The 15,016-nt window shown below is 49.7% G+C and overlaps 1 protein-coding gene across 1 annotated transcript in view; it reads left to right on the plus strand.

The window, feature by feature from the left end:
- The first annotated feature begins 224 nt into the window (after window positions 1–224).
- The window catches only part of LOC133232123 (heparan sulfate glucosamine 3-O-sulfotransferase 3B1), a 43,089-nt gene continuing 28,297 nt past the window's right edge, over window positions 225–15,016 (plus strand). The window contains exon 1 of the mRNA XM_061391126.1: window positions 225–780. Within this exon, the coding sequence (XP_061247110.1) occupies window positions 233–780 (548 nt within the window). The 5' untranslated portion in view covers window positions 225–232. The remainder of the gene's footprint in view (window positions 781–15,016) is intronic.

Raw genomic sequence — 15,016 nt, forward strand, 5'->3', positions numbered from 1 at the left:
TGCCACCACCCGACCTTCGTTCCAGTTGTGGCTCCTCCCGGCAACATGTCAAAAGCCGCCGGCAGTGCAGCTGCCGCCGCCACCTGGGGCAGAGCAACAGCGGCGACCGCGGACGCGCGGGGCCAATAAGCCGAACCGCCCGGCGTCCAGGGAACTCTCGCCGCGCTCCCTGCTCCGGCGGGCCCTGCGCCATGTGCTGAGCCATGCCTCTCGCCGCGCGCGCGGGCAGCGCATGGGGCAGCGCCTGAGCGGCGGCCGGTCCTGCCTCGATGTCCCCGGCCGGCTCCTGCCGCAGCCGCCGCCGCCCCTGCCGCCGGTGAGGAGGAGGCTCGCGCTGCTGTTCGCCATGCTCTGCGTCTGGCTCTACTTGCTCGTCTACTCGTGCGCCGGCTCCTGCGCCGCCGCGCCCGGGCTGCTGCTTCTGGGCTCCGGGTCCCGCGCCGCCCACGCCCCGCCGGCCCCGGGTCCCGACGGGTCTCCCCCGAGGCTGCCGTTCCCGGCTTCGCCAGCCACCCAGTCGGCTGCGGGCGAAGAGATGGCCGAAGGCGCCACGAGCCAGGAGGAGCAGAGCCCCGAGACGCCGGACTCCCCCAGCCCCATCTCTAGCTTCTTCAGCGGGTCCGGGAGCAAGCAGCTGCCGCAGGCCATCATCATCGGCGTGAAGAAGGGCGGCACGCGGGCGCTGCTGGAGTTCCTGCGCGTGCACCCCGACGTGCGCGCCGTGGGCGCGGAGCCCCACTTCTTCGACCGCAGCTACGACAAGGGCCTCGCCTGGTACCGGTGAGTGTCCCGGGCAGGGCCAGGGGTTCCAGCCGCGATCCTGACGGGGAGAGGACGCAGGCGTGGCATGTACACCGGAGAGCTGACAGGGGTACAACTTCGGACCACCCGGGCGGGAAGGGGAACCGAGCGACGACCGCGCGGTGCTGGCCCGCAGCGCCTCACGGGGTGCGCTGGGCTCCGCTCTCGCCCCAGTCTGGAGACACTTCTCCAGGCTCAGCGGCCCACGGTGCCTAGGGATTAGCCCTGCGATCTTTCCTCAAGGAAGGAGGCCAGCGACTGGGAAGGTGCTCAGAAAAGCGCGCAACCCTCTAACTGCGGCCGCCTCTCAAACGAATCTCGTGTTTTATTTTTCCTCTCGGATCCGGGACGGTCTCCGCCCCAGACCAACTTCTAGAGCAGCTTCTGCTGTCCGGATGGGGATAGGGTGGGAGCTACACCGTGCTGCGGAGGCCGCAGGGAGTCCGTTCACTTTCCGAAGGGGGTCAGGCCGCTCGCGGCCCGGCAGCCTGGGCTCCGGAGGGCGAGCGGGCAGGCGCGCGGCGCGTGGAGCGGTGCTGGTCCCTGTCGGGCAAAGGCGCGCACTGCAGCCGGCGGGAGGCGCGCAGCTTTGAAGGCTTCCAGGCGCCCGGAGCACGGCCCACCGGTTTCCGCCTCCCAGGCCCGGACGCTGAGAGACCCGGGGCAGGGACGCGTGTCTCCGCGGGCCCTTGAAGCGCCGGGGTGCAAAGAATATTATGGGTGCATGGATTTGAGAAATGCGGGTTGCGTGGGCTTCCGTAAACTCGGTTCTCGGGTCGGGTTATGGGTGCGGCTCCAAAGGGACATTGCCACCCACCCCACGGGGGTCATAATCGCGACCTCTTACCAAGGCCTCCCGCAGCCTTTGGGGCTAAGATGTTGGGTTGGTTGAGTTACCGGTGAGGCGGGGGTGAGCAAGGGGTCCAGACTCCGGTCTCGGGAAGTCTCGTCGCCAACCAGGGGTCCGGCCCTTCTCCCCGGTCACTGCCTCCGACCCCCACAAACATAACTCCCTCGACTCGCCAGCACCCCTCCAGGTCCAATCAGCCTACAAGAGGCTGGGGATTTCGGAAAACAAAAGAAGAGAGTCAAACCAAACCCCATCCCTGCCCCCATCCCCTCTTTGGGGACCGGGAGAGCTCGAAAGATAAAAGGGGGCTGGCCGAGCGGATTAAAAACGCTCTCTCCCCGGCCTCGCCCTCCCCCTCCCTTTTGTCCTAACGTTTATTATTGTCAGGAGTTGCCCAAGTCTCGAGGTTTAGCCAGGCGTGACAGTCACCCTTCCCACCGTCCTCAGGCCCTGGACACTGGTTGTTGCGAATGGTGGCTCTGGAACCCGGCGCCTGGATGCTCGTCCCGACCCCGGCAGCTAGCGGGGGTCCTCGGCGCCCTCACCTGCGCTCCGGGCGGCGCGCGAAGGAGCGACTGCGCCGGCGCGTGCGGTGCCTGGCTGGCAGATGGGGGCCGCGCTAATTGCCGGCTATTGTCATCGACTGTATTGTTGTCATTATTCCAGCCACCACCGCGCCTCCTCCTCGGGGGATAACGATTCCGGGGGGTGGGACAGGCAGGCTGGTTACTAGCGCCCTCCAGGTAGAACCCTTCGTAGGCCGGAGGCAGTCCGGCGTTTTCGGAGATCTGACGCGCCGGGGGGCCGGACTGGGAGGAACTGACAGGAAAAGAACTGAATCCTTAATGTCGGGCGGTTCCAGCAGCACCTGGGCAGGCAGTGGAAATCCCCACAGGAAGACTCGCGCAGGCTCCTGGGCGGCCGCCCTCCACCTGCCACGTTCCTTTTGATTGACTCAAAATGCTGAATAAAGAACGAAGTCGCCCTGGAAGGGCTGGCCGCGCGCCTGCAGCCGCTCTCATCGTGGCCCCCGGGGCGGCTGGGCTTGGGGGGCGCGGGGGCTTGGCCGGGCCTCGGGGCTGGAGGGGGTAGAGGGGGAGGGCGGGAAGTGCCTTATCCCCCGGCAGTCACCTGGCTACACTGATGGGCCGGACTGTCCGGCCCGGAGGCGCAGCGCCCGCGGCGATAACCCCGCGGAGCGCGGCGGGAGGAGCGAACTGTAAACGTCGCAGCTCTCCCCCAAAGCTGGGTTCCGGGGCTGCCTCGGTCCGCGCGGTGCGTGGCCGCAGGGTTAGTGGATTAAGGAATCTTTTCAATGCCATCTGCTTACTTACAACTTTTAAATTAACTTGGAATATTCTGAATGTCTGGGCAAATGTGTGGACTTAATTATTTTGAAGACGGCCGTTTTAACTTGAAAAACAGACCACACCGGGAGAAGAAGCCTAACCCAGAAGGCTTTTCCTAAAATCCTGTGTCCAGGAAGCAAGCTCCCTTCTTCCCCCGCCCCGCGGAGTTCTGTCCGCGGGCCCCAGTCTGCTGCTCGCTAGAGGAGCTCTGCTCGGCTCCGTCTGTGCCATCAGACACTGGATTGGAGAAGAGTATAAATAATAATTAGCCGGCGTTGCAGTTCAGAAGCAAGTAGTTAAAACAAATCCTCAAAGCTGGAAAATAGGAAACAGGGAAGACATTCCAAAGGCAAGAATGGATGGTTGAATCCAAGGGTCAGCATTGGTCATGGGTTGGAGAAGGAGATTTTGCCTGTGTCTGAGGGAGCGGCTGAGGGAAACTTACTGTTTCAGGGACTGATACACAGCCCGGGTGCGGGCCTAACCGGTAACCCAAGGCCTGGGCAGATTTGCTTGAAGGCTCCCAAGTTGATAGTAGTTCCTTTGACGTGGCAAAACGAGACACCATCGGGCGGGATCCTGGTGGGATGGAGCCCACAATGGTGGCGATGCGGTGCTGACCTGCCGTCCGCCAGAAGTCGGGAAGTTTGCCTCCTCTTTCCTGCCTGCGTGCTCAGTCACCGCTTTCTTCACTGCTGCCCTTCAACCTAAGAGTCTGTTTTAGTCGGGGATGCAAACTCTTCTGGGTTTACTTTTCCAGTTCATCACTCAGCTTACTCTTGAATCTGGCCTCCCAAATTTAGCAGGTACTTATGAGGATCCCACGGGAGGGGCTTATCAGGACTTCTCTTGAAACTGGCCCTTACCTTCTGTTGCAGGGGGTGATAGTGTTTGAAAAACAGAGACAGGTGGTTCAAGAGAACCTCACACTTGCCAAGATGGAGAAACACCCACCCAGTACATTTAGGCTTTCAACATTGATTTAAACTGTGAACAGTCAGTCAGTCCTGTCTGGCTCTTTGCAACCCCATGGACTGTAACCCTCCAGGCTCCTCTGTCCATGGGTTTTCCCAGGCAAGAATACTGGAGTCGGTAGCTATTTCCTTCTCCAGGGAATCTTCCTGATCCAGAGATGGAACCCAGGTCTCCTGTATTGCAGGCAGATTCTTTATCATCTGAGCCACCAGGGAAGCCCAAAATTAAGTATATATTCTTTAATAAGTTTCTCTTTTTGATTTGGTTTAGGTTTCGTAGATTGTCACAAATTTGAATGACCTCAGTTTGGGATTTAAGTTAGCCAAATATGGTGTAACTATTTTTTTTTTTTTTAATATATGGAAATATTCCTTAGACTTTCCACCTTGACTCTTCTTTCCATGTTTGGCTATAAAAACTAAACTGACATTTTAATGCTGTGGCCACATTAAAAAAAAAAAGTGCAGTGTGTGTAGTTTAGTAAGGTTGGCAGCTAACACTTACTGAATGTTTTCCCTATGTGCCAGGAACTGTTTCAGGTTTTACAGGATTAGCAAATTTAATCCTCATCATGATCTTGGGAAGCCTGTACTTTTGCAGATGAGGAAACACAGGCACAGAGAGGTTAAGACACTGGCCTGAGGTCTCACAGCTAGAAAGTGGCAAAGCTGATAACACCAACCCAGGGAGTCCTGCTCCACAGGTCACTGTGCCATTCTCCCTTGCTTAAGTGACAAAACGTGATATTGGTCATATATGATGAATTCATAACTGAGTTGCTGAGTTGTTTTTTTTTAAAGGGTTTGAGTTTTCTGTTGTACCTCCAGTGACCTCAACGAGGGTTGCTCACTTTGTCATTCAGCGTAAAAGAAGACCAGCTCCAGAACAGGATAGTAATAGTAAGGACATCCAAAGTTGGTTTATAACCAAGTGAGGGTAATTACATCACCCGGGCAGTTTCCTTTCTCTGCCTGCACCAGACAGTGAGAATCAATGGAGTCACTAACATGACACAAATATCCCCAAACATAAAGACGGAGTAAACATGGCAAGTGTCCCCACTGAGAGAAAGTTTATTCTCCTCCATTTGTCCTCTTTTAAGGGTGGGAGACGTGGGAGAACACAGGGTTAAAGGAGATGTTCCAGAAACTCCTGGAATGAATTTATTCATTTAAAAATGTGCAGTGCTTCAAATCAAGACTGAAAATGTGAACTTCTTAGCCAGAAGACCATTACCATTTTGAGTAGAGTGCTTTAGTATTAGAATCTAAAACCCAGTAACTTCAGAAATCTCTGTCTGGAAAGCTTATACCTGAAAATAGCAACTTTCCCTACATTTTAAATTTAACAAATGCTGAGAAAACTAATTTCTCCCCTCTTTATCTAGTCTGTTTTCAGAAACTTGGTGGCAAAGACTGTTTCTGTCTTCCCTAAGCGAACTTTAAGATAAGACCTGATTGGGGATAATCTTTTTGAAGTAACTGTGTTTTTTCATTCCAATTTAAATCAAATATGCAGCTCATTTCAAGCTGCTGAGTGAAGATCAAAAATCTACATTTATATGCAACAATTTGAAATACAAACCATCTTGTTACAAAGCTGTCAAGATTTATTAGCAAGACAGTGTAGCATGTGTTGGATTCTGTTTTCAATTAGGCACCTAAATTAGACCATAAAATGGTTGATTAATCTTTTACAAGTTGAGGGGAAAATATAACATAAATTAACCTAATCATAAGTGTTTTCCCAGATGCTCTGAGTTAATAAAATAGTCAATATTAAATAGCAACCTATTTGTTTTAGGTAAATAAAATGCTGAAGTTCATGAATTAAATTACACTTATTATTTTCCAAATGATACGCTATTATTGAACTCGTCTCTAAAAAATCAGGTTGCAACCCACGTTATTAAAAATATGTATCAAAATAGAATACTGCAATTTGACTAAGCTACTAAACTAGATTTTGCTTTTTTAATGGAGCCAGATTATTGAAATTTTTCAACTTAATGTAGACTACTATTTATAAATATTTATCTTTTATAATATAAATATATTTTATATTATAAAAGATATTTTTCCCAGCTAAAGTTATATTTATTGCTAGATATTTTTTAAAGTAACCCATCACGAGCTTCTGGGTTTTTTTTTTCCTGCTTTGCTGTTGTTATGTTTTGTCTGAAGAAAAACTTTTGATAGTTTGAAAAATCAATATGTCACAAAAACCTCACTCCAGATATATATGCTGATATACTGTTTTGTTGAAAATGTTGTAGGACATAAGGTTTTCTGATTATATGAGATGAGTCTTTGAATCACCAAAATTATTTAGAATTAAAAGCACGCCAAGAATTAAAAAAAAAAAAAAGCATTTATTTGAAGCTTCATGACTGAAATACATGACCAGGGCTGCCTGCCCATGGCTTTCTATATCAGTAGTTTTTGAATACTTTCTGCTCTCAATTCTATGAACATGGAAATTAAGTTGATTGACAGAAACACAAAATGCCCAGTCTCAAGGCACAGCATAATGAGCACTTCTTTTGCTGTGAATAGACTTAGTTCCCAAATAGGGTGCTACTCACTTCTCTCTCTTAACAGTCAGTGATTCCAGAGAGTAAGGGGAATTTCAGTGCTAAGCTGTTGGGATAGTCAGGCATCCCAGCAAAATGATTCCCCAAGTATGTGGCATATTTTCAAGGGTAATGAATACAATATGCTGCCTACCTCAAATGAAAACATTACCATGACCAAAAAGAAATAAGATACGGATATCTTTGAAAACTCTTTGGGAATAGAACTTAAAACTTTACAATATATTTATATATATATATATATTTAAAAGATGACCTTGTTAGAACTCGCCTATTCTCCTCAAACTATACCAAAATAAAACTAACATCAAATAAAACTAATATTAGCGTATGTTGCTTTTTCTTTCGGATTTTAGATTTGGGGAAAAGTTTAGGATGTGAGGAGCAATTACCAGCTTACTGATATGTTAATAAATAATTTTCATTCCAGCCAAAAGACTGTGAAAATACATCTAATGCTAATAAAATCCCCCATTAATTTTCTCAGTATGGCGATAAGAGTGATACTGGTTTCCTTTATATCTGAAATTCTTCCCTTAAATACCTGTTTTGTGACTTGAAAAATACTAAAAGTAGCCTAAGTTTACTGGGGTATTAAAAAATTGTGCTTCACTGTGTCAAGTATGAAGCATATTTAAATCGCAAAGCTGAAGTGCGCTTTATTGCCTCCCAAAGAGAGCTGCTTTTAAAAATTATGAGTCCAGGTCTGGAGAGAGAGAACTGGCATAGAGTACTACCAGCAAGGCATTTATATCTTCTGTTGCATTTTAAAAGTGTGTGTGTGTGTGTGTGTGTGTGTGTGTGGACAAGAATTTGCTGTGACTTTAAGTTGTTACAAAACAGATAAACTCTTGGCACAAAAATATTTTTGTCCTAACTATGGCAAATGTGTTAAGGCTCTAATTTTTGTACACTGCATTTCAGCCCAAGCTAGACTATTTATTGCCAAGGGGTCACTTCTTTTAAACTACCCTTTGAGTAGATATGAATGATGCCATATGCGTTCATCAAGCAACTTAGGGGCACATGATCCAGAATTCCTGTTGTTCCCCCCCCCCCCGCCACCGCCAGATCTTTGCCACACAATACTTAACAAGATTATAGTCGCTTAGAAACTCACAAAACTTGGAAAGATAGTTCTAGGCAACATGAAGCTTGGGGCAACAAATGGAGAGTGGAAGGAAAAAAAGTACATATACATTGGGAAGATAAGATTTTTCACGCACACTCGACTTAATGAATGGGGGCGGGAGGGAGGGTCCGGTGACAGAAGTGGCCAACAAGTCCCAGCAGGCCCGACAGGCCACGTGTGTGCTCTCTGGCAGCCATAGGGGTGTTTGCGCGGAGCCCCCGAATCTAGAGGGGGTGGGCGAGGTGCAGTCAAGGGCGCGAAACGCGGCTCCTTGGCCGGCTAGCCTCGGGTACTAGAGCGCACGGCCCCTGGGTCGCGTGGGACCCCCGCATCTGGTCGGAGGAAGCAGATGGCGGCGCCGCCTCGTGTCGGGGGCGGGGCCCGCGGCCCGGCTGCCCCTCGGCCCAGCGGGTCGCCTGCCGCGGCCACGTGACCAGCCGACACGCCGCGCTCGGGCTTCACCTGTTGGGCGCAGCTGGGTCAAGCATCCCGCGCTCGCAGTGGGTGGTGCCGGCGGGCCTGGCTCCACGCTGATTGGCCCGAGTAGGAGCCGGGAGGCCAATGGTAGCCCGTCTTAGGGGTGGGCCCGCCCGCGGCGGGGCCGGGCTTCTAGCTGCTGCGCATCCTTGCCGCGAGCTTCGCGGAGGCTGTGAGCCGCTTTACCAACTGGGCTTTTCTGCTGATCTGTGTCTCTTTGAACGTTTGCCTCTGTTGGGTGGAGCAGTGAGGACGCCGGAGTCTGAGTCTGCCTTTCCATTGTCCGCGGTGTCGGACGTGCGTCTGAATGAATGAATTCTGTAGATCTGGGTGTGGAAGCTTTGTCTTTTTCGGGCCTTATTGTGGGTGGGGAAGAGAGTGGGACCATTTTCAACCTGCATGGTTCTTTGCTTTCTTCTCCTCACCACCACTCCTCACCTTTCTCTTTTGGGGGTGGGATGGGGTGGACTGGGGATGAAATATGTAATTCTCAGTTCATTGACTTCTATAAGGGATATTTAAAATGCAGTTCAGCAAATAGAAAACCAAAAATAGGTTCATTCCTATAATGTGACCCTTTAAGTGACAGGATGAAGAGATGGAGAAGACTCCAAAGGACAGGAGAGGAGGGCAAGGAAAACCCAGTAATTCTCAGCCCCCTTACCAATCGTGGGTCTCTGCTGGACTGAGGTCAGGGCCCGTCCTCCCCAGCCCATCCCCACGGCGCTCTTGGGGTCCTCAGGGACACGCTGTCCCGGGCGCCCTTGGTCTCTTTGCCCCTTGCCCTCAGCCTGCAGCTGCCCCTGCCTCTAAGGGGAAGGAATGTCTTCACCGGCAGCCTGGAAGCCGCCTTTCTGCTCCTCCAGCCACACTGGCGGGCATCTGGAGAGCGGGGGCCAGGGGGCCCGCACTAATAAGCTGACCTTTTTCAGGCAGAATCTGAGCTTCTCTCGGGATGAGCTTTACACGGTGGCGCTGAGAATTCTGCTGTGGGTTTGGATGAGGGCAGCCTTGGCTTTCTCACGTGGCATGCAATTGGTAAAAAATCTGTCTGCCAATGCAGGAGATGTAAGAGATAGGGGTCAGGAAGTTCCCTTGGAAAAGGAAATGACAACCTACTCCAGTATTCTTGCCTGGAAGATTTCATGGACAGAGGAGCTAGTGGGCTACACCCCATGAGGTCGCAAAGAGTCAGACACAGACACTGAGCACACACAGCTTTGTCCTGAAAGTTTATTCAGTGGTGCAGGAGATGACCTGTCCTAAAAGTGCAGGGACTCATTTAGGACATTGCTTACTGCCTCAGGAGATGCTGAAGGAACACAGGACTTCGCCCACGTGTGCATTAAAGTAATCTCCCTGAGGGAGACCACACACCCAGCTGACAGAGAAAGGTAACCTCCAGATCACTCCAGGTGCATCTCCCTCATCCCCAGCTAAAAGGTCTCTCCCTACTAGTCCGCCTCCTTCTGGCTGGAAACCCTCCCCTTCTGACTGGAAACGCACCCTGGCTCAGCATGCCCAGCCATTCCACTCGAATGCTGGTCCTTCCTCTGACTGTTTCATTCTCCAGGCACTTAGCGTGTGCTGGTGCTGCAGTTAACACAGATCCACAAAGAAATAAACATCCTGTCCCAGCAAAGAGCATTTATAGATGCCCAAGTATGTGTGTGTGATCTGGGGTAGGAGAGCAAGGGAAGGAACTCTCCTCACATTGTCATGGACTTGAAATGCTGATTGGAAGAAGGGAAAGGTGACCATTTTAAGTCTTTTTCTATCGTCAATGAGGGCTTCCCAGGTGGAACTTGTGGTAAAGAATCTGCCTGCTAATGCAGGAGACACAAGAGATGCGGGTTTGATCCCTGGGTTGGAAAGATCCCCTGGAAAGGGAAAGTAAAAAGTGAAGTCACTCAGTCTTGTCTGACTTTGCAACCCCATGGACTATAGCCTACCCGGCTCTTGGTCCATGGGATTTTCCGGGCAAAGGAACTGGAGTGGGCTGCCATTTCCTCCTCCAGAGGGTCTTCCTGACCCAGGGATTGAACCCAGGTCTACCTGCACTGCAGGCAGACGCTTTACTCCCTGAGCCACTAGAGAAGCTCATTTCCCTGGAAAAGGAAATGGCAATCCACTCCAGTATTCTTGCCTGGAAAATTACATGGACAGAGGAGCCAGGTGGGCTTACAGTCCACAGGGTCGAAAAGAGTCGGACATGAATGAGCATGCACTACACTGCTACTCAATGAATAATACATTCTTATAAATTATGTGTACCTTAAAAAAAAGCTTACCCAGCAAACACTTACTTCGTTGTTGTTGTTTAGTTGCTAACTTGTGTCTGACTCTTTTCGACCCCATAGACTGTAGCAAACTAGGCTCCTCTGCCCAAGGCATTTCTTAGGCAAGAATCCTGGAGTGGGTTGCTATTTCCTATTCCAGATGATATTCCAGATTGAACCTGCGGCTCCAGCCTCATTTCCTGCATTAGCAGACGGATTCTTTACCACTGAGCCACTGCGCTTACTTTATATATATAGAGAGAGAGAGCTTGTATTTATTTATTTATTTGCCATACTGTGTGGCATGTGAGATCTTAGTTCCCTGACTAGGGATTGAACCCATGCCCCCTGCTGTGCAAGTGTGGACTTAACTGTTGGACCACCAGGGAAGTCCTGATTGAGTATTTCCTTTTAAAAACATATACATAGTCTTTATTTTTTAGAGCAGTTTTATATTCACAGCGCAATTGAGTGAAAACACTGTATACACCCTGCCTCTCACAAGTACCACACACTCCACCCACCATCAACCTGCAGCCCCAGAGTTGCACTTTTTTTCCCACTGATGAACCACCATCGTCCAAAATCCTTAGTTTGCATCAGGATTCACGTCTGATGTTACACATTTTATGGGTTTTGACAAGTATATAATGACAATTATCCATCTTTAGTGTGTCATACACAACAGCATCAATGGACATGAGTTTGAGCAAACTCCAGGAGATAGTGAAGGACAGGGAAGCCCTGGTGTGGTGCAATCCATGGGGTCGCAAAGAGTCGGACAGGACTTAGTGACTGAATAACAGCAGAACTGTATCAGTGCCCTTAAAATGCCCTGTTTGAGCACTTCCTTTTATCAAGGGTTCTCCTAGGCAGCACTTGAGGTCCCAGGGAAGATCAAGAGACATGAGCTTGTCCTTGAGGGGCCTGTGTTCATCAGTGAACTAAAATCTACAGATTCAAAGAGGTGTCAGAGCAAGTTCAGGACAAAAACCATTAATACATCTAAAAACCATTGGAAGGAGACAAAAGAGTGTGCAATAAAATAGTGAAAATTAAGAAATGTGATTTTGTATTTCACTTTTCTGGGGATGTTCCAGAGAAAGCTGAGAAGAAGGAAGGAGAGGGGATGTCAGTTACTAGGTGACACAGTAGGGGTAGAAAACAGCTCCTCTTTAGCAAGCCAGGCATGCTGTGTGCCAGCCAGGGGCTGGAGTCTGTTTCATCTTAGCAGCCTGTTTCTTGTGTGAGTTCCCCTAGTCTGCAGAGGAGGAAAGGGGCACTCACAGAGATGACCACTGCCATCCACCTGTGTCTGTAGGTGGCTCAGCCCCTTGAACTCAAGGCCTTCCTGAGGGCCCTTCAAACTCCACAACTAGGAGCTTCTCTCCCGGGCTGAAATGCAACAGGACATTCCTTCTGGAGCAGATTAAGCCCTGTCCTTTGTTGTTTCTTTCTACCCACCCCACCCCAAACACAGGCTTTTCTATATTAAAGTGTCCCCAAGATTATATTTTTTTCCTCTTTTTCTGCCCCAATTTATGCTCAGTCTCAGCCTTGTCTCTGTTGCAAAGACATTTACATGGGTGCTGGTGGTTTTCATGCATGTCACCCCTACACTGACCCCAGCCTCTGGTGTCATCCCCCATGCCCTTCCGAGATAAGATCTGTATCTCTGATGCTCCTTTTCTGACCTCAGCCCCCCCCATATCCCCATTCGCCAGCCCATCTCTTTCTCTCATCTGTTCCCGGAAGCTGCCCACCACGAGCAGGACACTCAGGTTCTTAGTTCTCATGACACTGAAACCCTCTGCGATCTTCTGCTACCTCATCATCTGACACCTAACCGCCCTTGCCCCCGCTCTGTACACTCCCTGTTGTGTATCATCCCCAGTAGCTGGCAGGAGAAGGTCTTCCCCCTGAGCAGCCCTGGCCCATGGAGTTCCTACCCTCCACCAAGAACTCAGACCTTACTCTTCAGGTCATTAGCCCTGCTGTCACCACCCCTGACCCATGCCAGAACCACCATGTGCATCGATCCTTCTGAAAGACATCCTCTGCCTGCGAGCACCTGTCAACACATCTCACCCCGACCCCAACACTGGGAGAAACTGTATAGAAATTGAAGCACCTGAAGGAATTCTGCTGTTTCAGCTACCTCTCTGCGTGGCCTTGATTCCTGTATACTTTATCCAAAACGGCCCTCCATTGTTTCCAGGAAGTGTACTCTTTAACGTATTATTTGAAGAAAATAATATTTAAAGAAAATAAATTTTATCTGTATATCTGACCTATATATATGTGTATATATACATATATATACTTAGGCTTGCCAGGTGGCTTTAGTAGTAAAGAATCCACCTGCCAATGCAGGAGCCACAGAAGACGTGGGATCGATCCCTGGGTTGGGAAGATCCCCTGGAGGAGGGCATGACCACCCACTCAAGTATTCTTGTCTGGAGGATCCCCATGGACAGAGGAGGCTGGGGGGCTATAGTCTCTGGGATCTCAAAGAATTGGACATGACTGAAGCAACTTAGCACACGCATATATACATATATATGTATTTCTTTGGTAACTTTTATTCATATACCTACGAAAAAGTGTACCGATTGTTAAGTGTGCACCCTGATGAATTTTCACAAGCCACATCCCTGTGTAATAGTGGTTCCGGAGTCCCCAGGGCCATACCCATACTCCCTTCTGGACACTGTTCCTGTACCAGGGATGACCACTGTCCTACCTCTTACCACTACTGATTGGTTCACCTGTTGATGGACTTAAATGAAATGCTTGAATGAATATTTATCAGTTCAGTTCAGTTGCTCAGTCATGTCCAACTCTTTGTGACCCCATGGACTGCAGTACGCCGGGCTTCCCTGTCCATCACGAACTCCTGGAATTTACTCAAACTCGTGCCTGTTGAGTCGGTGATGCCATCCAACCATCTCATCCTCTGTCATCCCCTCCTCCTCTTGTCGTCAATCTTTCACAGCATCAGGTCTTTTCCGTTGAGTCAGTTCTTCACATCAGGTGGCCAAAGTATTGGAGTTTCAGCTTCAGCATCAGTCCTTCCAGTGAGTATTCAGGACTGATTTCCTTTAGGATTGACTGGTTTGATCTCCTTGCTGTCCAAGGAACTCTCAAGAGTCTTCTCTAAACTGCAGTTCAAAAGCATCAATTCTTCAGCACTCAGCCTTCTTTATAGTCCAACTCTCACATCCATACACGACCACCGGAAAAAGCGTAACTTGGACTATATAGACCTTTGTCAGCAATATTTATAGTGTTTTAAAAACATGCAAATTTATTGCCGATATTGACAGATTTGGAGATTGCACATACAAATGCAGATTTTCTGTTCTTTTAATTTTTACTTTATATTGGAGCATAGTTGATGAACAATGCTGTGTTAGTTTCAGGTATACACAGTGATTCAGTTATACATGTATCTATTCTTTTCCAAATTCTTTTCCCATTTAGGTTATTACACAGTATTGAACAGAGTTCCCTGTGATATACACTAGGTCTTTTGGTTATCTATTTTAAATATAGCAATGTGGGACTTCCCTGGTGGCCAGTGGTTAAGAATCCACCTGCTAATGCAGGGAACATGGGTTCAATCCCTGGTCCAGGAAGATCCCACATGCTGCAGGGTGGTTAAGCCCATGTGCTTAGAACTGATTCTCTGCAACAAGAGAAGGCACTGCAGTGAGAAGCCCATGCACCGCAACTATAGAGTAGCCCCCGCTCGCCACAACTAGAGAAAGCCCACACACAGCAATGAAGACCCAGCACAGCCAAAACAACGCCCCCCCAACACCCCTTCCCTTTAGAAAAATAAATATAGCAGTGTGTACATATCAATTCCAAACTCCCAGTCTATCCTCCCATCCCCAGTGTTCTGTTTTTGATGAGGGATCTGACAGTTTTGGGCTTGCCATCCTCATGGCAGCAGCTGGCTGGAGCTGGAGAACAGCTGGGTCTGTGAACTGGGGTGGGGCATGCATCTGTCTCTCCCTTGAACACAGTCCACACTCTTCCTTATTGTCTCACAGTCGGATCTGGCCACCAGCTTCTTTCGCCGGCTTCCATCGCTGTACCCTCGGCGGGCTAATTGCCGGCTCAGCTTTCCAAGAAGCTTATGATGTCTGTTTTCAAAGGTAAGGGCTCGTCTCTGTGCTATTTATACAGAGCAGGATGTCGAATGATTCTGGGCAAAGGGGCGAGGCTGTTTTGCACCCTGCCTGGTCCAGGGTCGCCCCCATGGTCTCCATCTGTGTTATCATCACCCCAGGCTGACTGCTCTCCCCGCACAGAAGCCTGAGAAGTAACTGCAGGGCCAGGTGGAAACACTGGCAGCCTTGAGCCGCAAACAAAGCCAATAGCCTTTTTTTCTTAACATGCATTTTCCCTTCTTTGTGTCAGGGCCAAGGGGGGGACACTTAGAAGTCTTCTTTGGTGTCCCAGCGCTGGAAACGAAGGAAACTTTCAGATTGGGTGTCGCTGGCAAGGGAGTTGAGTGGGACCTTTTATGGAGTGAGATGGGGATTAGTTTCC

Source organism: Bos javanicus, chromosome 19 (genome assembly GCF_032452875.1).
Source record: "Bos javanicus breed banteng chromosome 19, ARS-OSU_banteng_1.0, whole genome shotgun sequence".
NCBI classification, from domain to species: domain Eukaryota; kingdom Metazoa; phylum Chordata; class Mammalia; order Artiodactyla; family Bovidae; genus Bos; species Bos javanicus.